The following is a 26894-nucleotide window of genomic DNA, read 5'->3' on the forward strand; positions in this document are numbered from 1 at the left end:
GCTTGGAGACAGTTAGGGGCACTTGAAGAGTCTTAAAGTAGAAGAGCATGGTACATGGTTTTCTCTTAAGAGCTGCTATCTGAAGGGGTTTAAAACTGCTCCTAAAGATAAATACAGCTAGTCCCCAGCATGCAATGAGGCCATTGGCATGTTGTGGAAAACCTCATCAGATCCCTACGGGCATTGTTAGACTTCTTCATACCTTTAAAAATCTGCTCCCTGATACCACTTATTCACTCTCTGTTAGGGAGCCGCCTGGGCCGCAGCAGTTCCCTGGGATCTGGGACCACACAGGGACACAGGGTCTGGCAGCCAGGTCCCATCCCACCACCCCATCCAGGAGCAGCACAGCTGGTGGACACCCAGGCTGCCCCAGGCCTGGGCATCAAGCACCTCCCTGGGGATGGACTGGGACACTGGCCCACGGCTGGTCCTGGCTCAGTGGGGCCCATGGCTGGGCAGGATTGTGGGGAGCTGGTGGCCAGTGCTGCTGCTGCGTCACTGGGGCAGGGACTGATGGCCCCAGGGGGGTTGACATGGGGTTCTGGTCCATGGGCAAGGTGCGAGGAATGCCAGGGGGCTTGGCAGGGACAGTCGGGGCTGGCAGAGCCTCATGGCCGCAACACTTGCAAACACCGGTGAATCCAGAAGCAGAAATGCTTTGTATTGCTGCTGCTGTGTTTGCAGCCGTGCCTTCTGTGGTCCACCTGCTGCCCGGGAACCTACTACTCATCTTCACCACCCTGGGTGAAGTCTCACCTGTATGACTTCTGTGCATGTCTTGCCTCCACATGGGACTGGATTTCACCCTTGAAGCATATCTGCAAAACACGGGCCACTAAAACAAACACTCCTATGCAATCTAAGCACCATTTGGGCATGAGGTTCTTAAGAGACATGGTTTAGTGACAGTGTCAGGTTAACAGTTGGATTCGGTGATCAGTTTCTTCCAGCCAAAGTGATTCTATGATTCTATGACTCTATCTCAGCTGCCAGAATATTGATTTAAATGTCCCTGAGGTGAATGTGGCTTTCGTATTTGGATGAAAGCTAGTCCCAGTGCTCCTCACAAGTAACAAAACCCTGACCATATATACCATATCGAGTGTCAAACTGACCCATGATATTAGTAATGAAAACACCCTGCCCCACAACCAAATCAGCCTGGGGGCATGTGATTCCCCGGATTGGTCAGCCACCACAAGATGGTTTGCAGCTGTTTATGATGACCCTGCTATGGGTGGTGTAACACCCACGTGGACACGCTGCATGGTGAACTCAGAATCTCAACATGACTTGAATGCTATCTTCAGACAAAATATAGTCCTCAGAAACATAAACAAAGAGGTTTATTGCAAATAAAAATTCACATTCACATCATTAAATCTTATGAAGTATAAGGAGGTCGTTTTGCAAGTTGTGAAGCATCCGTGTGCACAAGGGCTGCCATTTTCGTCAGAACAGCTGCCTGGGACATGGCTGTATTCATATGAATGTGCCAAGACAAATATCCCTCTATCTACAAAGGTTTTGATTTGGCTGGTAACATCGTTCTGACACTTCCACAGTTTCATTTTCTCTGGATCTGGCAGTAGAGGCTCATAGAAAAGACCAAACCAAGAATCTGGAAAACAGAGACATTTCTGGTATTACTTGGCAGTCTTGGAAATCCCAGGATACAACTGATACACAGTGGGAACACATTGTTTGCAATTATTTTGGTTTCACATGCAGGTTAAATCTGCTATGCAGAAGATATTTTCCAATGTTATTCTTAAAGAACGTAACTATAGAATATAGCCATTTTAGTGAAATCAGTATATGTCACACTTAAGACTGCAGACGTGATGGAAAACTTTCATTGTTTGAAAGGATTGCCTTGTGGATGGGCATCCTTGTAATTCTCAATGTTGAAAATGGAACAGAGCAGCAAATACTGAGAAGCTCAAGAAATTCAGACAAAAACTCTGTCTTTTATTTTCTAATAAAATTAGGGCAACTTTCTGATTCCATTGTAAATTCTAAGGGCTGCTTCCCTTTGAAATCTCTCTTTTTCCATTGTCACTTTCTCTTATGTAAATTTAAGTGTAAAGGCATTCATGTATATATATATATACAGGCATAGATCTACACACATGCTCCACTGTTTTGAGTGGCAAATGATCATGCAACAAATATTTTATATTCATCAGTAACAAATTAGGGACAGAAACACTGAGTCTGCTAATGAAGCTGTTGCTTGAAATAAAAAATTCAGTAGGGTCACCTTCTGTAGTGGGAATTACTGGGTGAAGTTCCACAGCTTGTGACAGATAGCTGGTGAGATGAGAAGACCAGAAAGCTCCCTTCTGGGTTTAAAATGAGCCAGTCTGTGAAAGTGTTTCACAAAAATCGGAAGTATTGTGACTCTGTGACTTTTATGAAGTCACAAACACCTGGACACTTCATTTATTTAAGGAAGAGACAGCAGAGAGCATACAGAACACAGGGCTACAGCTAAGACAAGGGGATGGACTCACAGCTGGAATAAGCCAACAGGGTTTCCCTGACATATCATGCCAACATTTTCATGAAACTTTGTCTCAGTATCGTTTCCACTATTAGCGTGAGTTGAAACCATAAGAGCCCACAAGTGGCATAATGGGGCAGGCAGAGAGGAAAACACTAGGGAACAGTACTTTTCCTTGTCCACATATTTTTATCTGGGGTTTTCCAGACTAGAGAGATGGTTAAGCATGTGGCCTTTGATCTGCAATTAATTGAGAAGTCAAAATGTGTTAATATCTTTGGAAAGGCTACATGTTTATCGAGTGTAAATTGCCAGCTGACAATTTGTACCAGCTGAGGCTCATATTGTTTATTCATGTTGTTTTCTAATCCTTTTATAATTGGGAAAGGCAACCACCACAGAAAATGCTAACTGGAGGACAGGGAAGAATGATGGCAAACAAACTAAAGGCTACAACTCATGTAACTGCAGTAACTGGAACAAAGTGACTTATAACTTACCTTTGGGCTATAGATGCAATTTTATACTTCTATTACATTTTAAAGGCCATTTAATACTGGTGTATTTCACCTATTTTCCCCCCAAAGTCTACATATACACAAGAGACCTGACCTCCCACGTAGAGCACCTTAAATAACATGATGCCTGTGCCGAGTAAGAAGCTAGTGGCCTGTTCTCTCCCAGTGCTGCAGCTGCATAATACTTCCCTGCTTACTATTATTTTCCTGGAAATGTATTTTTGAGCTGAAGCTCTTGCCCACTCTTCTACCACGAGGAGCGATCCTCTGCCAATGATGTTAAGAAGTTTTCACTCAGAATAACAGACTGAACTCTGCACAGCGATCTTCATCATTTCTGCTTTTCCCTCAAACATCCATCTGCTGGGGGCAGGGGAGGAGGGAAACCACGGAGGAATAGTGAAAAGAAAGAAAATGACCGAAGAAAGCAACATGATGAAATCCTGTCTTTCTCTGTCATTTTCTCCTAGTCAAAGCCTATCAGTCATCAAGTAGCTGACTGGATAACCTCACTGTTTTTCCTTCTCTCTTCAGAGAAAATTTTGCATGTTATTCTTCGGTGTATGATGAAGCAATTAAAAAGAGCTCACATATTCTGCTTTTTTTTACACACAGGAATATATGGAGCAGCACAGGTGTGCACTCAGGCGCATTCACACACCATCTTGATGGCTAAATTATGCCCTTGGAGTAATAATTTAGTATCATAATTTCTCCTTGATAAGAATATGCAGTTTAGGGGCTATCTTATCTTCTTATGTCTTTTTCCTCAAGTAAAGAAGGGAGAGAGGAGGAAAAGACAGGCTATTCTGCCTTGTGTCTTCCTGGGGCTGGGGATCCGCTCATCCCTCTATCTCCAGGGCTCACTGTCAGGCACAGCCTGGCTCCAGGACTGTCGATCTTTGCAGGAAAAGTGCTACATGATACATTTATACAGGCAGCAGGGTGGTCTGATCCCAGCTGAAGTTCGTAGCTCGGCAGCCATATACTGTTTATATGAAATAACAGTAAGCTTACGGCTAAGGTGAGAGGTGGTTTTCCCTTGTCTATTAAATGAGGAAGCCAGGTGTTTTAATCCCATTCCCAGTGTATTCCTAAACAGAACATATTACTTGTCAGCTACTAAATATTTTAATGGTGTGTACTGGTACCTCAATAAAAGCCAGTCCAAAGGCAATCCCCATAATTATGAGCAGATGGTTTTTGATGAATTCGAGCATCACTTCTCCACAAGGCTGAAAAATAGGACAAAATGATTAATTATAGGTAGTCTAAGGCTATCAGGAATGCATCCTCTAAAACAATTTCTCTCACACTCACTCTCTTTCTCTCTCTGTATTAAAGAAAGGCTATTTGAATTTGCTCTGGCTTGTTGCTAACAAAAAAAGCACAGCTATACCTGCCTTCTTCTCTGAGAAAGATATCTAATGGCTCAATGGTACAATTTCAAATGAACACACGCAGCTGTAATGCCTAATGATTGCATGATATTTTAGTTCATAAGAAAAAATACATTTATTCTTTCACTTGATAATGCAGCAATGACCAGATCTGAAAGAGGACTTCCGTTTCCTACTAATCTGACCTTTGGATTCAAAACATCGAAGCCTATTATTAGAATCGGGCTTAACTCTCAATATTTGGATATAAAACCTAGGTTAAATATTAATTTTGACAAATGTTTGGTGGTTTTGGGCTGGGAGGAAGAGAACGACCATATCCGAAGTTCTGTGCAGACCTAGTCTCATTTTTAATAAATGCATACATCTGTTCTTATAATGGCTACATCTTCTCCAGGCCTTGACAATATTCCTTTTGCAAATTGTAGGGAAAGCCAAGTATGGCTTAAATCCACAAAAACTATGGTATCGTTCCAACATTATAACTGCCTTCCCCCCAAATATATTTATATTCTTTTACCACATTTCCTCCCTTACAATAAACACATAGATCTTCTCCTTCTAGTTTTCTGAAAAACTTCTCATTTAAGCTGACTCTGATCTGCACTGAATTTCACATCCTTTTTTCTGGATCACAAGAGTTGAATGTCTTTACTAGCATCTACATCACTACAAAGTCTGTGTGTTCATGTGAGTGATATCTTGCACCTGCAGTAATTTCACTGATGGCTTCTCATGTGTCCTTAGAGGGTTTTCCTGAGGCCAAAAAGACATTAAAATGTGGCCCAAAACAGCCTCTTTTTATACATTGTATTTCCAGATTGGTTTCTGGCATCCTCTACTTAACCAGACTGTTCCCTTGCTTTAAAACAGTATTTGCTTCTGTGGGACTACACAGGGAGGAAGTTAGTGTTCAGGCAGGACCCAGCTAAGGAGCTATGCATTTAGAAAACTGTACATCCAAATTCAGATATTTGCTAAAATCTGCTTTGTGCTAGGCACAGATTGGCAAACTTTGTATCACCAGCATTCTAAAAATGCAGCCATTTTGTGTTAGTTTTCCACTTTTTTTCATATTCTTCTTTGTAGGCATGAAGTCCAAATTTCCATACAAGGAAACAGATAGATCTTCAGATTAATTAATGGAGAGCTCTGCTGCCCACCTACCAGTTTTTGAGTATGCTTTTTTGTTGCCAGACATTTTTGCCTTGTTACCTCAACTGCCACAAGCTTTTCAGAAGGTTGTAGTTGTAGGAAATTACCCTTTAAGTATGTTGCCATGAAGCCTACAACATATAAGGTTTCTTCCCAGCAGATCCTGCAAAATGAGTGTGGTGCTTTTTATCAGAGGACCATAAAACCCCAAAGGCCTTGCATTTGACGTGTTTGTTTTTCATCATCCCTGAGCCCTTCGAAAGCCTCTGAGCCAACAGAGCTACCACCAGAAGGAGCCCGGGTGAGACCATCACCTTCTGAGGGAGGAAAGAGAACCAAAGGGTAGCTGACGTGCCGCTCTGACCCAGAGGCATGGTCTGACCCCAAAGTCATCCAGTTTTCACCCACAGTAACCATGGAGACTGGTGAAGTCCTAAGAGCACACACTGCACAGCTAAGATAAAGGCACCTAAGAGGAAGCAGGAGCATATTTCATGTATGCACAGTAATTTCATAACAGATGACTCAGGGGCAATTCTGGCTAACAAAGAGAAGAAGAAACTTTGCCATTTTGGAAAGACACAGAACTGATGATTACGCCAGTCACCAAAGACAACCTTAGGTTAAAAGCTCTTTTTGGAAAGAAGACCGGAACATTACATTTGTCTTACCCTTTTGTAAACGTTATAGCCTTTATAGGTAGTGCAGAGGTCTGATGATGAGGTCTGTACGTCACACTTACAGATATTACTGCCAAAATTTTTTCCCCAGTCTGCAGCTCCATTCAGCAAACCACAGCACTGGTTCTGCAATGAAGGAGGAGACAGGGAGATGAAAAAAGTGGTGATTTGCAGTTTGAGGGCAGTAGGGGAGGCAGTTGAGAGGAACAACAAAGGGGAAATTTCCTTTTGTGTTTTCCCATGTGGAAGTTTTCCCAAATTGATATGTCTCAAATACCCTTTACATTTCCATACCAGTTATAAGAATGTACGTGCACAAATTTTAAAAAGGGAAAATAAAATTTTCTAAAAGGGGGGGAAAAAAGACCAGATTTTCATTATACAGTGCTCAAAAAAAATTAACATCCTATAAAGTTAGTAATTGTCAGTGTCAGAACTGAACTGCAATACGCAATAATGCTAAGTACAGTAGTTTTTGAGAATCAAGTCTTCCTTCTTCAGGTTATACTTGCAGAAGTTAAGTAACAGCTCCAGAAACACCCACATTTCACATCTTGAAAAGCCAGGCTGAAAACGCAAAACTCAGGGACATAAAACACTGAAATCTAGAAAAATAACCACCTTGAATGATGGTTAGCCCTTTAAATTAGAAATGGACTGAGGAGGCCAGGGCTCCCTTTGGGGTTTGTGAAACCTAAACCAGGTGCAGTTTCACTTCATGTTCCACTTTATTCAAGCCACAAAAGCTCAGGGGTGCAGACTTGAGCTTGAGGTCCCCCCTCTTTAAAAAGCAGCTGGAAATGTTCACATAATTTTGTACAAAAGCAAAGGCCGTGGGACATAATAAAGCAATCCTGGTCTATTTAAAAATTAATACAGTAATTATGGGATTTTTCATTTTGCTCACCCTTCAATCATCTCTCCAGGGAGCTGCTTATTATATCAGAAGAAATAAGCTGGCTCAGAAGCAGAGGACAAGGCCAGAGGTGGAATGGGGAAGGAGAAGCGGAAGTAATATAAACCACCCAGATATTGTTTCTTGCTTCCTTTTCTTTCACACCATCAGACTTTAAAAATATTGGAATTCTTTGAGCCTACAGCAGGCTCTCTGTTAATGTATAGATACAGGTACCTATGGGAGGGGCAAGGGTCTACACCATCAGTGATATCAGTGAGATTCAAGGGTGTCCTTTGTGTGACAGACAGGACCAAGGTGGCCCTAAGTGTTCACCTTCTGGGGTCCTGCAGGTGGGGGAAGCCAGGGTAGCTATAAGCACAGTGAAAACAAACCTCCCTTTTATCAAGTTTTCTTCCCCTTTCTTACAAGCGTTGCATCTAATGCCTTCATAGCAATGGCATATTAAAAATGAAATACACTCCTGCAGTTTTCCTTATCCTGGGATAATCTTGCCTTAAGAGTACTGGGTAATTCTTAGCTGGGATGCAGTGGAGGAGCAATGTCTTTTCAGAAGGGAAAGCTGTAGCGAAGGAGCAGGCAGCCTTCACGTGAGAGAGCCTCGCTAACCATCAGTCTCTCTTGTATGTTGTGTGTCCTTGCTCCATCACTCTTACAAACACTAGTGCACAAAGAAATCATCACAGAAGGCCCTTGTCATATTGAGAGAGCAGAAGCCCCTTGTGCAGTGTTTTCACTTAAGTCAGACCCTTCCCCGTCCCCAGGGAATGAAATGAAAATCTATGGCTAAGTGACCATAAAATGAAGCACAGACAAATGCCAGAGATGGAACAGAGAGCAACAATCCCTGTCTGCCCTTCATTACATTTTAATTACCATGTTCTCAAACTTCTGGAAACTCTCTTGAAATGTTTTGTCTTCTTCTGTAGAGCCTTGCAATGAATTCACATTCTGCTGGAGGGTCTCCTTATAGCTTGTTTCAATCTGAAAGCCCAAATATTTTATTAGTTTTTAGGGTAGAAACAAAACTCCGGGAAGACATTGATGAAAATGCAGAATAATACTGTACCTGAGATCTGTACACTGCTCCCAAAACACCTCCTGTGATCTGAAGGATCAGGATCAGAAGCAGTCCAATAAAAAACTAGGAAGAAAACAAAAGGGGGAGAAAACTATAGTACTTTTGACCAAGAAGATATCATTTCTTCTAAGTGAAGGTTACGATTTCACGTGCTTGAATAACCATGTAGGTAGAACAAACAGAAGTTCCAGCTAGGGCTGCTCCACTTATTCCTTCTTTGGTGATGAGAAAAGTGGGTGCTCAAGACAGAGTGTGCTCAGCTGGTGATCAAAACAAGGTGCACACCAAAGTAGTGGCATGATGGGCAGTATGTAGGTGAGGGTTGTTGGGCAGAAGGACAGGGAGGACGTTCTAGGAGGACCAGCAAAGAAAGCAACTGGGAATTTATGAAATTAAGTGGTGGATGGAACTTTGGTGATAGTTGGATGGAAAAATCTAGTGACATGCTCGGGATTGCCTGGACCCTATCTTCCGGTTAATGAAACCACCCATCATTTTTTCTGCACTAGAATTCAGAAATGGCTCAAGCACAAGTTAAGCAATGAAAACACGTGATCATAATCAAGTATTTCATTAAACAAAATGGCTCACAACCTCATTTGCAAAGAGCATATCCATCAAATGTAGCTGTGGCCTGTTAAAGGTAGTCAGATGTTTTTCTTTCTTACCAACAGCAGCATGCACCGACTCTCCTTGATGGCACCACAGCACCCTAGAAAGCCAAGGACCATAATGATGGAGCCCACTGCTATCAGCAGATCAACCCCTGCAAACATGTTGCTCTCTATCTGCAACTCCTGATAAAAGAGGGGAAAAAATATTTCAGCTACAAGAAGCTCATCCTAAAAACATCTGTACCCCCAAAAAGAGATAATTATTTCGTAATTGATAAGTATACTGATTAGCAACCATGGCAAAATTCTGATCCGTGAATAAACAAGCTTCTAATGTCCCCTTGCTAAATGTTTTGTTGGGGAGCTCAGTAGAACCTGGCTTTTCACAGTCTTTGTCTCTGCACAAGATGAAAGTCAACTTTCCAGAGTAAATAAATGTCTCTTGTCTTTAAAGTGGCTTTCAGTTAGTTTTCAGTCAATGAATCTTTGCCTTTTACTGGAAAATTGGCAAAATTGATTATCTCAAAATCTCTCCTACATTAACAGAATGTTAAAGAAACAAAACTTCTGTTTGTCATTAAAAGGCCAGAAACGTATTCTGTGGCTGTTCCTGAGAGAACACTTCTGGAAGTGATGCTGGATATGCTAGAGAAATAATTAGATGTATTTTCCAAAGCAGCTTTCTTTTATCTTTTTTTTTTTTCTTTTTTTTTTATTAATGCATAATCTCTAATATTACCCTCAGAGATGAGGACTGTATTTTGATGTGTGGGGCATTCAACTAAACAATTCATATACCTCAATATTATTAAATATCAAATTATTCAGTTCCCATAGGACTGACTAAGGCCAAAGGCCAAAATAGAGAAAAATGTTCAAAGAATATTTTCCAGTGTGGCTGGTGCCAAGATTAGCAAAAATGTCTGGAAGTTGTCACATTTATCTTCTGATGAAAATTGCAAAGGTATATAGACAAGCATAATTTGAAGAATGTGTTGTTCTTTCCCCTTCCAAGTTGGACTGAACCTCCTGTTATTTATTCTTAGAAAGACCTATTCATCTACAGCCAAATCCGTATGGGCTGTTCAATTATCACTCAGGCAAAGCATACATTGGTTTCGAATGGGAGCTTTGCCTGCATAGAGGCAAAAATGTGAGAAAATGCCTTTGAATTTTGGTCCCTACTCTTAACTGAGTTTTCGGGGAGTACAAAGTGTCACTTCAGGAAACAAGTTTGGGATAGACTTCAGTATGCTTTTCTGAATAGGAAATCTGTCAAAAATTAAGAAAGGATTTTCCAAGCTCCATTGTACCATACGAACCATCATACTAGAGATGGTTAACAAGCAAGTATGGCAATTTTATCTTTTTCTAAAATGTTGATTAAGGAGTCAAAGTTGCCACTCTTCCACAGCAGAGAATGGCAGAGCTCTCCACCATGACCTAATTCACGCCATGGCACAATGTCACCTCAAACTGAGTTCTGTTGCATCCATCCTCTGCCAGAATGAGACATCTGGGACTGGCTAAGGGCAAAAACATCATCAGCCAAATGGTAAGAAATGTGTAAAGCTATTTCCTCTCCATAATTTTTTTCTATCCAGATGGGAAAATACTGAGCTAAATGTTGTTGTTCTTAACTGACAGACTGTCAGCAGGGGAGTGATGTGAAGATTTGCAACTTAATCAATCTGAAAGCTGAAAAAATGCTTCCTAGTCACACTCAGCCATTATTTTCACTTCTATGGCTGTACATTTTCAAATTCATTTACAATTCTATGGACCAAATTCATGAGAATAAATACACTGCTTAAACGTTAGAGTCAGGTTATTCTTCTTGTTAGTATAACAAAGCACCAACATGCAAAAATTGCACAGTGCCTTTTAGAGGAGCATCTATGAACTGTGAAATCAGCTTCACCCAAGGGTGACGGAAAACATGATGCAAGTCAGGGGCCAGTGCCGCTGGGATCAGGCTGGGCAAAAGGCTGGCAGGGCCCACAGGGCCCAAGGGCCTTTGCACCAACGAGACAAGGTTCTGCTACACGTCTGCAAGATCAAGCAGTCCTCAAAATTGTATTTTCCCTAGCTTTGCAGAAAAGAGAAGTCATAAAGTCCAAAGTAATTTAATAACCTTACTCCTATTCAAAGTTGCATTTACTGGGGAAACAAGAATGATGTTACTGAAGATAGTGAGAAAGGCGAAAATATTCCCTACAATCACGTGGAAGAAACCCCAGGACTATATATGACAACGCTTTTCTAATAGGGAAGGACACTGAAAAGTCTCGGAGCCACATGGTTCCTCATTGTTCTCTCTAACACTGAAACCAGTAACAAAACCATCATCATTTTTCATTAGAGGAGAGACATATTCTCCAACAGAAATCAGTGTGCATCTGCAAAAACCTACATTAATAACACTAGAAAACACTTCTTATAGTCACATATCTGTGCTTATGTCAATCACTTTATCTGACTACCTGCACCATCTTGTTTGATCTTAAACATCATAAACTGCATTAATCTTTACCCACACAAACCACCTCAACAAAAACATAACGAATTTGTAGAAACGAAGATGGGAAATGAAAGTATATGCAGTAGCTTCCACATTTTACATGGTTCTGGTATGACTGCATGCGTTTACCTGCTGAGCATCTTTGCTGACACGTATCCATATAGAGACTCCCAAGATAATGGAACCACACAGCTGCAGGAGAAAATAAAGAACATTTAGAAACACCAGCAATTTTAGATTAACATTCAGCATCCAAATTGCACAAGATGCTGGCCAAAATTCTGAAATCATTTGCTTGGCAAAGTGAAAGAAACATGAATTGCTGGAGCACAGAATATTGATTCATATCCAGGAAACTTCATAAGGGTAGTTAAATCTTCAGTTATGCACCAAATCCCTGATGTTTCTACCTCAGAGGATTCTGCATTTCCTTGATGATTTATACGTGTGGTTGGGAAGCACACAGAAAAATCCATCAGATGAGAGAGGAATATAAATTGCTATTGTATGTATGTAAAATGGCTGTAAAGAACATTGTTTCTTGTATAAGGGAAACATATGAGATTTGATAAGGGATGTTTCTATAACTGTTGTTTCTAGAATTCTTCAGGACACATACCTAGAGATACATTCCCTGTGGTAAAACTATCAGGAAAGGTTCTAACTAACACCTTTCTGCTGTTTCTATTGCAAATATACTGACCATCTCCAGTCCTTAGAATATTCCTCCTATAAAATGCATATAGTTATTATTTCCATCACATTTTTACAGAAAACAAGCATACTTGGTCACATACGTGTGAAAATTAGACTGGAATGACTAGCTTTAAGATGTCAAAATCAGGACAGATGAATCCCAGGTCCAGACACATTCCCTAATCACTAACTAATTGTGCTCCTGTTTCTATAATCGTTCAGGTACCATGTGCCTGTCATTCTACTCCTAACCTTGTCCATGATGGTTCTTATACAGAATTTCTCTTTATTAAGTGTTGGAGACTGGTAACTAACAGGCTAATCAGGTGTGAAGACTGTGCCTGCTGAGACAACTGGTAGGAAAGAGAGATCACAGAGGAACAGAGACTAGTCAGATTTAGAATTATCTTCCTGTATGTCATTAATACTCAAATCATAAATGGCTCTGAAATGTTATGAGCTTCCCATGGAGACTGGGACTATTCCTAAGCTTTTAAAATTAAAAGAGCTATTTTTATATGTTTTAGATAATTTTTCTTAAAATATACTTTCCCCACAAAACGTTTCATATAATATTCAGCATCAAAGACCATAATGACTTTAGCAGATTATTTAATATGGGAGAGAGCCAGCACTCAGACATGAGCACCACACATTTTCCTGCTCTAAGTAAAGATCCTATAAGTACATTTTAAACATGAAAAGGGAAGTTGTACAATCGATGACAGCTATATCATGTTATCAAATTTAACTAGAACTCCCCACTGAAACCTTCTGAATCGCACTCAATCTGCCTAGAAACTGATGGTATCACATAACTCTGTATTTGGTTCTTGTTCAGCAGCACTGTGTGAGCCATGTGGCTATGCACCAGGCAACACAGGCTTGCTAATATGAAAACTTCCACTGAAGCAGCTATTGCTGCAAAACCAAAGAGTATTTGACCCACTCACTTATTTGTTACATAGGACCTCCCATAAAAATACCGCATAGTAGAAGTAAATACAGCTAAATGTACAGGAATTTACCAATCAGATGGATCAGAATCCATTAAAAAAAACCCCTTCATTTATAAATAAAAAATTTTACTAAGGTATTTTAATTATAAAAATAGAGTTATTTAGGCTGATTGAAAAATTCTCCATTTCAGTAAAATCTTAATGTTTTGGTTCTGTTTATTTTCATAATATAAAAAGTGTACAAGAATGCACAAAAAAAAAGTTTAAAACTAACAAATCAAAATGGTCTGTCCCCAAAGAGGCTAAGTTAAATATTTCAAGTTTGCTGGAATGTTCCATCCTAATTATTGAGTTTTCTTAAAATAAAGTTTTGACTAAGGAAACTTTCTCTTCAAGAAATTTCATTTTTAACGAACCAGTACTTTCCAAATGAATAAAAAGAGATTCTTGGAAAAGGTCCTCACCCATTTTCCCAGAACTAGATGTCTATCATAATTTTGCCTCAACCCTTGACCAAGAATCAGTGACCTTGTCACTGTCTCATAAACTAACCAGGAACAGGGTTCTTGTCCCTCAAATTCAATCAGTCCATCTCTCTTGAGCCCTTCATTCTTGGTGTGATGAAGAAATAAAACCAAATTAATATAGTATCACCTCAGATGAGATTGCCATGACTCTGGACCAGCAATACATCAAGACTATGTGCTTCTCAAACACAGGAATACCAAACCTACAGGGAATGCCCCCACTGGCACACACTTTTTAAGCAACCCGTTTAAGGGTATCTGGAGGAACTTTCTACAGGCTTCCTCCTGTTCAGGAAAACAGTTGCCTGGAACACTACCTTGAGATACCTGAAATTAACAGTGCTAGGACATTCCTACCAAGAATGTTGTCTATGGCTCAGCACACCTGCTGAGTTTGTCTTGCTGCTTTCAGGAGTAGAGATGTTCAGATTTAAGGTATGGGGAAGGGGCCACTTCAGTTGTAGATGGGACTGCAAGTCTGCTATCAACAACTGATCAAAGATGGCACTGTCACTAAACAGGTTGCCTCAAACTAGGATCAGACATCAATATTCAATGCAAAAAAATTGCTAATTCCACAATTTTGCATGATGTGGAGTAGCAGAAACAGAAAGAAGGAGGGCAGCAGGTGCAACTGGATAACCTGCAATCTCTGAAGAAGGGAAAGAGGAAAAATCTGACCTATGTGTCAGGTTTAAAGCACAAAACTGACTTCAGGATTAACTTAAGGACTATTAAAAACTCTCGATAGGCACCCAGCTCCAAAGCACAAAAGGCCATGGTCAGCTTTCTTTGATCAAACTCTATGGACAGGCTGGAGTCCAATGGGGGGCTTGTGGGCCTGTAGATTCCCAGGGGGCACATGCCATGTAGTGAAGCCAAAACCATTTTGCAGAGCTGGTTTAGACTGTTCCAGAGCTTACACACCTAGTGCTGTGCTCTAAGAGTGGCTTAGAAAAAGGCATTAGAAGACTGGAAAGCCCATTCCAAAGTCTCCTAAGAGGGGACACTCCCAGATAGATTGCAAAGGTCTTAAAATGAAAGGACACCAGGTAAATATGCAGCTGTTGCTCTTATCTAGTTAAGGTTAAAGTCACCTTCATTTCTCGCTACAGTTTAACTTTCCACTTGCCAGCTGCCTTGTGCACTGGGGCGAGCAGCAGTGAAACCAGTGGCTGTAGAGACATCACTCTTCCCTATACTTTACTACAGCAATTTAATTATTTCCAGGAATTAGAGACAAGAATGTGAATCAAAGAATTTAGCTTCATTGTACTCAGTTTGCCCATATTCCTGTTTGTACCGTGTATATTCTTCCCTATCTTGGTAGTGCTAAACCCCTCACTTTAAAATAGGTAACTACAGCTGCATTCCTGTGCTCCTCTGTCCCATCCAGTCAGTCACGTGCACAGCAAAAGCCTTCAGCATGTTCTTTCCTGAAACAGAGTGTGGATTTTCCTGCCTTTGGCATAAAGATAGGCTTGGGAAGTTTGTTCCACACCTGCTTGTTTCCAGAGATTTCAACAGGCCCCCAGGACTGTGCCCTGTGTTTTTTTCCTAGGAAACCCATGCTGTCACTGGAGGCTTAGGCATGGGGCACTATTCACATTTTCATTCCAGAAGTAGTTTCGAGCTTTTCTTATGCTACTCTGAGACATTCTCCTGTGTTTTAGCTTATAGTAAGAATGGATGAATGTGAACAGGAAAAACTTTCTGAGGGGCAGGAATTCCAATTCAGAAACTTATGGACTCTTTTAAGTACTGTTGCAGAAAAGCTTCAGCACAGATGTTGAATGTCTTCAGTCTGCCTTGATGGAGGTGGAAGAAGAAGAGAGGGAGGCAGTCAAACCTTCACTGGCCTGTTAGGAATTTCTTTGTGAGGTCCACAAGCAATCAAAGAATTTTGCTAATTCTTTTCATTTTGGCTGGCCGCAATTTTTCCAAGGCTACTGTTTGCGGTCCCTTTTGAATTGTATCACCTTTTCACTTGAAAAAAATCCCATGAGGCAAAGCCCAAAATGTGGCTAGTAGTTCCGCTTCTGGTTTCAGTGAACCTTTGGTGAACCTGACAAATTTCTGTCAGGAAAGCTGACAGTGAGGTTGAACCATGAGAGAAACGTTCTTAAACTCAAACTTTTCCAGAGCTTCCAGGACTTGAAACTCTTGCAACCAGCTGAGATGTAATCAATAGTCAGACACAGTTCAAATTACACCCAGAAACCTGCCTACTGCCCTGTGCTGGATGTCTTGATACAGCTATTCGCAGCACTGCCAGTCCATACCATTTTACAAACATTTACTGTCCACCATCAGAAACTAATTATGACACTGAATGCAAAGCAAAGAACCACAGAGAAGGATATGAAAACCATTTATCAATTAGGAGGCTAAAAATAAAAGTGAATTTTCTGTATCTTCTGCGGCAACTACATGTTCAGGACCATGCTGTTTGGATGTAAGCAGCAGACAAAAGCAAAAGGACGATGTATTGTAAGTGGAGAGACTGTTATCTTCTGGCTGAAATAAGTGAAGTCCCTTGACATGGGGGGTACGATATGGGCAGGGAAACAGACTCACAGCTGCTCTACTTTTGAATGTGGAGGGAAAGCTATTTCAAATAAAAAAATAAAAGGAAGGGCAAAAGTTAAACATGTTCTCCCCTCCCCAATTTGGAGTTGTACTCTGGTTCCACTTATGCTCTATTTTCTCTACATTTCCTTCAGCTACAGCGTTCAGATAATGTTGAACACATTTCATGCATCACTAATAACAATTTAAACACTGACTTACCCAAAACAAGAAGTTGAAGATGAACATGGAGTACTTCATGCAGCTGCTTACACCCGCCATTTTCAACAAGTTGAGACAAAAATGAGAACTGCAGAAGAAGCTTTCCTAAGAGTTTGACCTCAATATAAAAGCTGTTCCTGCGTCTTCAGGAAACCTCTGAAACCACGTCAAGTGCACTGTGCTACTGAAAGCAAAAATTGTTACCAAGGTATCAACTGTTATTTAAATAGTCCCTATACCACAGGTAAATATTAACCAGAGTGTTGAGGAAGCACTACCAGGTGTTATCACTGAGTCTTCAGACTCTCATTATGTCTTCGTGATTTGTACATTTCTGTGGTGCAGTTAATCTTGTCGTACACCTCAAAAGTAAACAGACAATGCAGCAAAAGGCATAGTTTCAAGAAAAAGGGCACTGAGCATGAAAAAACTTTACAGACCTGTTTTTAAGAGGCAGAAATGGAATTTCATAATGTTTTTAAGTTACAGGGTTTACTCTTTCATTGCCCACTGATCATTGCTGATACTCATTTGGTCATGTTCACCCTCCCACTCCATCCCTCAACTGGCATAAAGGGCTGAGTCTGTGTAATCCCAGCAGCGGAGGGGTATGGAATCTGCTGCCATTTTCTCCTTTCGGTGTCCACCTCAGATACTTTTCCTCTTGCTCATCAAATCAGGCCCCTGGGACCCTGAGCACTGTGGTGCACAAAACCTCCTGCTGTGCAGGTTCCCAAAAGTGTTGTGAATCCCAGCACAGCAATCACGGCTCTGGCATCAGATGCAGGAGACCTCTCAGCAACAGGAGCCAGCTTCATCCCAGAAGACAAGGCAATAAACCTGTTTCATTCGGGTTTTTTTATGTCTTGTTTGTTTTCTTTTGTGCTCCTCAAACGAGGAATCCTGAAGGGAAAATAAAGGTATCATTGCCCTGTTTTGTCTATCAGCCCATTTTCTGGAGAAGTTCTGTATAGCAGTCCTTGGGGGCATGAGGGTCAGACCCAGGTTCCTCTGAGTTCATCATAAAAAAAAGCAACTTTATTTTGCGGGTGAGCACAGAAGATTTAAATGTGAGAGATCAAGGAAATGTTGGACTGCACTGATTTATGAAGCACCCTTGGCCCAAGCCCATTTTTCAGTCTTCACTGTCAGTTCACGTTCTTTAATTCTGCTCTCTGTATTTGGGGAAAAAAAAAAGAAAAAAAGAAAAAAAAAAGTGTTAGTATGTAACACACCTGTAGATGGTGACAAAAAGATGTAACTTAGAGCCTGGTTTTTGTAGGATCCATGAAAAAAAAAAATTACTCTTCATTGAAAACAACTTCCTCTAGCTGCTCTCTAAACCAGCTTTTAATGGACGTGTGATGTCGTCATCTCTCCATTCGCTTTCACTAATTATATTTAAGCAGATACAACCATTCCCATTTGTATGAGTGACTCTATACCTGCCTTTGACTTTCTGAGCTCCTTTCTGCAGTAATACTCTTTTTTTTTCTAACTCTAGGAGATTGGCTGTTAGACTAGTTTATTTCACAATATCCACCCTGAATCTGAGAATGTTCCTAAAAATAATTGCACTCATGAAATACAGATTTTGTAAGGACTGGGAGAAACAACTGTGTGGTATGGTTTAGATCTAAAGCACTCAACAAATAAGTAAGTTGAGAAATGTGGGTGTCTTTATGGAGGAATGCCATAGCCACAGATGAATCATGAGAAAAGTTTAAAGGGCCATTTAAAATTGTATGAAAAAAGCCATGAAGGGTAATAAAAGAATCACCGATGACACAGGATTTGAAGAGATAGCTCCGCAATCAGCCCATGCAATCACAGTATACTAAGTCTATTATAAGAAGAGTTCAAACACAGCATTTTGTACCAAAAACTACACAGCTCTAAGTCTTTACACACAGTAGATGATTCTCATCAAAGAAGGCTTAAGCTATAGCACTGTTGTCTTTGAGATGCTTAAGCCCCGGCATTCAGTCAGAGATGTCTGATGAAAACAGTGCTAGAGCAGTAATAATATAGGAAGTAAATGTGGGCATGCACACACAGGCCCTTCGAAAAATGTTGGTGTGCAAGGACCTTTCGCCTTCCTGCTTCCCTTCAGAGAACTCTTGGGTTTTGGGCAGCGGTGGGTCTGTGACAACCATGACCTGGAGTCACTCCCAGAGTGGATACAGTCCCAGGCTGTTAGTGGACCCCAGGCCTCTCCACGGGCAGAGGATTCCACAGCATCTCTGGACCCTTCCCCAGTCTCCATCCTTGGGAGGAGCAAGACCAGCACAGCTGAGTTTCTTGTTCAGTCTAGGAAATTTAAACAGCTGAAGATAGATATGATTTAGATCTGAAACCTGTTTTCATTACAATTTTATACTTCTGGCTGTGGATGTTGAAGAAATTTGCCAGAACTTCTGGGATTTTTTTTTTAATGTGTCTGTTGAATATTAACTACAAGCAAATTCTGATAAGTTCCCTGTTCTTCCTAAACCTTGAAGAATCTACCTGCATTTTATATGTTTGATGATCTCTTTGGAAAAAGCAAAAAAAGGCTTTCCTATGGCCTGATAGATGCTACTTTCCTATGATGACAAATGGAAAATAATGCCAATTTAAATACATTTCCTAGTAGGTTTCCAACGTGCTAAATATGGCTGCTGAAAAGAAACTCAGTATCTGAATTTACTACAATTCCTACATGTTTCATATCTATATTTAATGGTATCCAAAGTAAAAATATGTCATCTAATATTAAAAGCAAAAGAGCAGTTTTCATAGAGTGGCAGATTTTCAGATTAAATCTTCTGGATGAGTACATGATTTCTTATTTCCTGGCTATACAATGGTTTTTATATGCCTTGGAGAAGGGGAAAGCCACAATTATGGCACAGATTCCATTTGCAGTTGTACCTACAAGTACGAAGGTCATGCAGATAATTGCAGAGACTCATGAATGACAGCAATGGCATGAGAAATTCTGTGACTACTTGGCTGCACACAAAATTGCTCCCATTACCCCTCCACAAACGGTTCAGATGATCAGCTGTACCCTACCAATAACAAAGCCTGTACCACAAACTGCTCAAAAGCTTTTTCCAGTAAGGAAATTGTAAAACCCTGTTCCCTTTCTTCTCCTCCTTACAGAAAGGAGGATTATCAGTGCACAGCCTGGGTGCAGCACAGGGCGGGAGCCTCTGACACAACACACACGGTTCCCCATCACGACAGAGGAGCGATGACAACATGGTGACTTTGCCTGCTGTGTCACACAAGAAACTGGAGAGGAAGAGGCTTATTGTGGCAGAATAAGATTGCCAGTACACCTGTGATGAACCTGGAGTAAAACATGTCCCCTTTGACACTTCCCAAGCAGCTACAGTTGGTTTTATAATGCTTTTATCTTCATTTTCCTGTGAGTCTTTCTTGACTTTAAGTCTTTCTTTTCTTTTTTTTTTACAACCGTCATTTCCCCTTGTGAGGTGCTGTGACCAAAGCCTGTGACCAAACCCCCATATCAGATGATTCACTGTGTGTAGCCAGTCATACGTTCAGTCTGGACTTGAAAAACTGGTTTGTCTTGGGGAGCAGCAAGTTCTTTGAACAGTGGGATGTGGATAGAGTATAACAAAGGTTTGTTTGTCATAGGAATTTCAGTTCAGATCAGTAATAGAGACACAACAGAAAAGACAGGTGAGAACTACATTCAGTGTGGAGCTTGCAGCCTCAAAGGGAGGTCTCTAGATCTGCTGAATCAGTAGGGACAGCCAATAAAAGTTGTTCAGAGACAGATCTGAAGCTATCACAGCATTTGTCCTTCAGACAAAGGGATACTCCACCTTTTGCAAGCTTACCTGTTGCCCTGAGGTCTCTACTCCATACAAGTTTCTGCATTTCCTGATTAAATTCCTGGCTAAACAGTAGTGTAAAATATAAGAGCTTTTTTCACGCTTTCACAAGACGTTGCTCACTCATGATGCCAGGTGAAACAAATGCTGTGTACCATCAGCCTTGACAGCATTTTGGCACTCATCTAAATGGGGAATGCTGCCTGAAGAAATGTTTGCAGTCCAAACAGTAGGGCAAACACCTTTAAACCAGTGGGAAATGGGAGCTTCTGTTTTTGTCCTTGAAGGTATTTGCAACACTAGGTCTGACTGAGATTGTAGTCATTATACTACACATCACGTTTTGGGTTCAACCTTATTAAATAGATATTACTGCAATACCATAATAGCTGGTAATACTTCAGTTGTAAAACTGCAGTATAGTCCCATGTCTGACTCTTAGCAAAATATTACAGTGTCCTAGCAGATCTTATTTATGGATAATTATTTTGTGTTGGAATATATGTGGTACTGACATGGTTTCTGAGTTTAGATTCGGCTCCCAGATCCAACAGTTTCAAGATTCCTTTCCCTTATTTTAAAGTATTCTTTCATCTAGGCCTTGAGATGAGGGGTAAGAGCTGAAAGCATGACAAAACTGTATCTGAGAACTCCAAAGGCTGAATAAAAATTAGAAGAAAGAAGATGGCAGTATTGTATTTAATCACACGACTCTTTACACCATGTTCGTGATTTTGGGTAGCTGACTTGTGATTGACAGTACTATAAACAGATAAGCTTTTTGCAAACTTCTATGCCACACATGGATTAGATAGTGATGATCGAGTCTAAGGCTGATCCTGCAATTGTCCACACGAAAAGGAACCCGAGTATTTTCAACCAATATTATGCATGTATACGGTTGCCCAGGTCAGCTGTCTAGGGTACTTTGATAGCTTGTGCAGAGGAATTGGAACTGCTAGGGAGTGATTTAGCTTATCCTATCATAAGCATGAAAACAGGCCAGGTGAACTGTGCCCTTAAGCTGCCTGTTTCTTTCCACCTGCCAAAAAGTGTACCCTGGAAAATGGAGTCATATGAGATGGTTTCCACCCAAGAGCCTCCCCAGAGGGACAGCATCACAGTTTCACAGCAGACCCTTTCTGTTCTTATAGTGCTCAAAAGGAAGGAAGAACATGTTTCTTTCCCCTTTAAGACTTCTTTATTCTGTTAGAGTGATGCAAAAAATAGACAAAACAAAACGAAAAGGAAATTAGGAACTGGACATAGTGTTCAGTAGTATTGAATACTGTGGGCAGGGCTGCACAGTTTTTGCCATGAGTTGCCTTTTCCCTGGCTCAGTCCAAAGCTGGGTAGCTGCTTTAGCATGGTGTGCAGCCCAAAGCAGCAAGCCCAGTCTCTCAGAAGCATTGAGGCGCTGCAACTCAGCAGTGCCCTGACCCCAGCACCGCCCCAGTTCCACCTCAGAGAAAGACAAAATCCACTCAGAAAGCAGTCCAGTGTGGTCCCTCAGTGCCAAATATCACTACTGGCTTATCTTCTTTCTTTTCCTCCCTCCTACCAGACCCTGAACTGATACAAGGATGAACAAAGTTGTGCTTTAGAGCAGGATCTGGAGCCTCTCAGTTTTCTGTGGGCTAAATGAGTGAACTGGTCTCCTGCTAGTGTCATACTGGGAACTGATTTCTTCCTTTTAGGACTTTTACCTTCACTTTGAAATAATAGATGTTTGTAGGCATTAATAATGTAAACCCTTCTTTCATTATAACTGTGTTCGTCTGCACTCTAGCCAACAAAAATGTAAACTCCTTACATGAAAGATACTGCCTAGCACATGAGCTAGTGAGTAACCCAGCTCTGGAGTGGCAGTGGCCTGACCATCAAAACAAACCTAGATGTCCCAACCATGTCTATAAACTCAGAAGCATGTAAATCCTGCTGTGTCCCATGTCAATCTCAGCTCCAGGCTGAGAACTGTATAGCTGGGTTAACCTGGTGCTTTCCCCTCATTTCAAGTCCTGGAGAAAGGAAGTGAGAGTGTATATGTATTAGGAAAAGGTTCTTCACCCACAGGATGGTGGAGCACTGGAACAGGCTCCCCAGGGAGGTGTCATGGCCCCAAGCCTGACAGTGTTCAAGAAGAGACTGGACAAGCCCTCAGACACATGGTGTGAACTGTGGGGTTGTCATATGCAGGGATACGAGTTGGACTCAATGATCCTTGTGGGTCCCTTCTAACTCAGGACATTCTATGATTCTATAATACCCCTTGTCCCAAAACAGGCACATGGAGGGGGACTCCTGTGGCCCAGGTGAGCGTGTTGGCCATCGGGCTGTTGGTCAGAGGTGCCTCATGTCCTCCCTCTGATTGCACTTTTCATGTTAGCACTGGAAATCTTGTCCCTGGAGAGGGAGTTTAGATGGGGATACACCTCCACAAAAGGTTCCTGTTCTGACAAAAGAGTTTCATCAGAAAATCCCCAGCCAGCTCTGAGCTGAGCTCCTATCCAGGCACTCCATGGCCTGGAGCCAACATCACTCATATGTTCCTGCTTTTGCAAGGTCGAATGTCTCGAACACTCTCACTTGCCCCAAAGCAACAACTCTTCCACCAGAAAACGAACCTTGTGCAGCAGGTCTGCCTGTGATCCGCTCTCCCTCCCAAAGGGTGCAGCCTCCTCTTCCCATACAGCATCGTCTTTTTTCTAAGCCTTTCATCTGAAAACTCTTTGAAATACATATTTTTAAGCTTTCGTTGATATTTGGCTTGTATTAAAATAAGTCCTTAAGTACAAATAAACTCACATACCTAATCCACATTTTTCTCTTTTCACCTTCTCTGCCTCCCCAGACCTTTTCATTTACTGCTCGCCTTCTTGGCTGTTTTACATCCTTTTTGCTCATTTATGTACTTCATGAACTAAGCTGTTCTTTTATGTCAGGGCTTATGTCAGGGATTTCCTATTTCCCAGTGCCTGGTCAGGATTCATTTAAAATATCTGTCTCCAGGTTTAAAATATTTTTTTGGTTTCAAAATTAATTCATCATGGATTAACATGCTAATCAGTGTCAGTAAGGGTTTCACTATCTAACCTGTAAGTATAATATTAAGCTTAACTTCATTAAAAAATGCTTGCTAAAGAACCCATACTGAATATGATTCTCGTAGGATCATATTTCCTAGGCAGGGCTCAATGTATGGGAACTGTTACTAACATAAGAGGTGGTATTTTTGACCCCTGACATTTTCAGCATGTCTTGAAACTGTCTATGCTGTAAAATACAGATCGCTGTGAAGAAAGATGCCTTAAAAATATAGAGAACAGCCTTTTTCAATGAAGAATCAAAAGGCTTCAGATGTATCTTTAGAATATCACCTTCTTTTTCAAGCAAAAAGAAGCTGCTCTTGGAGTGTTTCTCCTGGAAAAGAACATGCATATTTCTTATCCAGGTCTAAACATCAGGAACTTGATTCTGATTTTGTTTATGCCCGTCTAAATCAGAATAAGTTTATAAGGCAAACCACTGTCGGTACAGATTAGAAATTATATATCTAACCTTCTTCCCTGTACTGATTTTTCCAAAGGAAAAAGAATAAACCTGACAGAAAAACATGACACTTTTTCTCTGAATTTTCCCTGATGCCCTCCAGCTGTGGGTGGGCAGTGTCCCAAAAGACATGAGGCCCAGACAGGTACACAGTTATTTTGTGAGCCAAAAATTATACATTAGAAAATGAAAACTACGTTATTCTGTTGTCCTATAGACATCAGTTATGTAACTATAATTATATTATTCCCCATAAAGATGCTTTCTTAATGCCTTGTATGAAAACCCTACATAATACAGGCAGGCAGGCAATGTGGTCACCAGTTATGTTTAGAATTAGTACATGGGAAGCACATAACATCTGTCATGAAATTTTCCTCCCAAAAGACTTATTTTATACTTATTTTGACAAGTGTATTTCTTCTATTTCAGGATAACATGACACTCAATCCCCACTTTCACTGAGCCATACCTCTGTTTGGCAAAGTAAGTAAACACATACAAAAATTACAAATCAAATATAAGTAAGCAAGCTTTAGCTTTCAACATTATTAATTCCTTAAGTCTCATTCAGGGTAAAACATTCATGCTCTGAAAGCTGAATGGGAGCTTCTTTATTTTTCTATGGTTGCTGTAGACAGTTACGCCATCAAAATAACACTACACAGCAAGTGAGCTACAGACTTCACAACCCCCCTGAAACTCAGAGATCCTCTGGGACTGTTTTACCAGATGTGTGTAGTCTTTTCACAGTCCAGAGAGGAGTTTCCATCAACCCTCATCTGCTCACTGACCTTCACAATCCTGCTGACATTAAACTTTGCTGCTCTGCAGCGCTCTGTGGACACTGGGGTCTTTTCTGATTCAGAGAGTTGTATTGCTTTTTTAGTTTAATCCCCTCACACACAAACCTTTCATTTCTGCCCCTGAGTGCTGGTTTTTTTTTACAAAGCTTGAATATGAAAATGCTATCATTCGCAGACTATAAACATTTGCTGAAAAAACTCACATTTTCATTCCCACTCATCTTTGTCCCGCAAGTGCTATTCATTTATCCCCTCTATACATAAAAAGGCTCTTTTCTTTCCAAATGTGGTTGGGTTTTTTTTCTGTAGCTGAAAGGACAGGAAAAAGAACTGAAGAGTATTACTGAAAACTTTGTAGTAACTACCAAATAGCAGAGTTAGCGACTTTACCTACTGGCAATGATCCAGATTTGCAACTTGCACATATGCAATTCACATTTGTACTAAAAACTAATTTCCTACTGAAGCCATTGAAGAAAGATGCTGTAAAGAGCCCAGTCCTCAGAAAAGCTAAGAAGCCCGTGCCGAGGGACTGTCAGCCTCTCAAGAGTGCAATCAGAGCTGAGAGTGCTGAGCTGCTTTCAGAGGAATCTTAGTACCATCCAGCAATAAGCTCCAAATGTTAACCACTACTGTAAAAATAGTCCCCTTTTTTTCAGCTTTCACAAGTTTTCTGGGATTACCTCCCTCCAAACAGACAAGCACATGGAGCTGGGATACTCTAGGGTGTTGTATAAAGATGGTTCTCTTCAATGCTGCAAGAAGTGTCCAAAAGCCTCCTTTACTGACCTAGAAAGAAAGATGCACACTGGAACAAACCCAGGGCTTTTGGATCTACAGAAGTTCTTAGAGACCAGCTCAGCCTTTTAGAAACCATTATGTGCTTCTGCACTTTTCCTCTGATCCCCTTGACTCATTCTGTGTACCATAACAGGAGCGATGAGCTTCAGAAGACAACCCTCTGATTGCCACCATCCATGAAGGATTCCAAAGACAGTTTGTCATAGAGCTGACTCTGGAACTTCAAAAGCCTCCCTTGCAGGGCCAAGGAAGACAACCTCTATGGAACCACCCTGCCTCAGAGTATCTGCCCTGGGTGGACAGCTGGAATGGCAGAGGCCCCTGTTAACGATACAGTTAAAGAATTAATGCAACAATTTAAGCCAAAGTTAAGCTAGTAAACATCCTATTTTATGTTATCAGAGTCGCTGTGAGAAATACTTGCCCCTGTAAAAGTATTAGGCCAAGCCAAAGCCAAAAACTTGAGCAACCATGTTTATATCCATGGTACAAACCAGTGGAACTTGCAGGAAGTGTGAACTAAAGTCAATGCAAATGATGAAACTCTAGTCTTAATTTAAAATAGAATATATATAATGGATAACGTTTAAAACAGAGGTAGGAAAGCCAAAAGGAAGAAGAGTAGAGATTTCACAGCTCAAACGGAAACAGGATCATTTTCATGTCATGCCAGCTTTGAGCACAATCACTATCGTTCTTAACTGTTAAGATAATAAAAGACACTTTTCCATTAAGATGTAGGCTCCCTGTCAGCATATGGTTAGACTTTGTGTCTTCTCTTTGCTAAACCATTTAATGCAGCAAAGTGAAGAATTTCTTCCTTTGTCATGTCCATAGATGAGATTAACAAGCACACACACTTTATACACTTCATTAATCCTTCTGATGATTCATGTGCATGGGGGTCACACTCTAATCCAAGTCAGACCTCTAAAAATACTTGACCTCCAGATGGCTGGGCTGACTGCTCCAGCTAAGAGTTCGGACATACTGTCTTTCTTTTCATAGTGCCTTAGTACAGATTAAACATATTCAAGCTATCCTTATAAAAGACATGCTTAATACTATGCTGACTATACATAATAAGAGTCATTTGGGAAAGGATTTTGATTAGTCGGAGATTTAGTTCAAGGTCTGGCACCTTCACACCTTGCTCGTGAAAGAGTCTTTGGGTGCTAAAAATAAGGCATAACCACGGTGCTGCAAACAATAAGCTTGTTATCAAAAGATATCATACATGGTGGGAGAATCCTCTGGGATGCACAGTGCTGGTTGTACAGGACTGCGATTCAGGGTGCCTGAGATGTCTGGAAGGGATGCCAATGAAAAGCTACTACAACCAAACAAAAATGTCACAAGAGAAGAATAACTTTGAGTCAAATCACTGTTTAGCTGTGCTTGAGTTCAGCTCCATGCTTGTTTTCTAAGGCTCACAGCTCTTTATGAGGAGTTATATTTATTCACACATCTGAATGGCTTCCTCTCCTGTTCTTTCTCCCCATCACATAGAAATCAGACCTCTGT

The 26894-nt window shown here is 40.9% G+C and overlaps 1 protein-coding gene across 1 annotated transcript; it reads right to left on the reverse strand.

Moving 5' to 3' along the window:
- Nucleotides 1-1332: 1332 nt before the first annotated feature.
- TSPAN8 (tetraspanin 8) lies at nt 1333-16882 on the reverse strand. The gene is made up of 8 exons (XM_005514175.3): nt 16367-16882; nt 11524-11586; nt 8928-9056; nt 8248-8322; nt 8055-8162; nt 6254-6388; nt 4179-4262; nt 1333-1624 (listed from the first exon to the last, which is right to left on the reverse strand). Exons 1-8 carry the CDS (start codon nt 16424-16426, stop codon nt 1571-1573), a joined length of 708 nt encoding a protein of 235 aa, XP_005514232.2. The 5' UTR covers nt 16427-16882; the 3' UTR covers nt 1333-1570.
- Between the last annotated feature and the right edge of the window lie 10012 nt (nt 16883-26894).

The sequence above is a fragment of the Columba livia genome, chromosome 1 (genome assembly GCF_036013475.1).
Source record: "Columba livia isolate bColLiv1 breed racing homer chromosome 1, bColLiv1.pat.W.v2, whole genome shotgun sequence".
Taxonomy (NCBI): Eukaryota; Metazoa; Chordata; class Aves; order Columbiformes; family Columbidae; genus Columba; species Columba livia.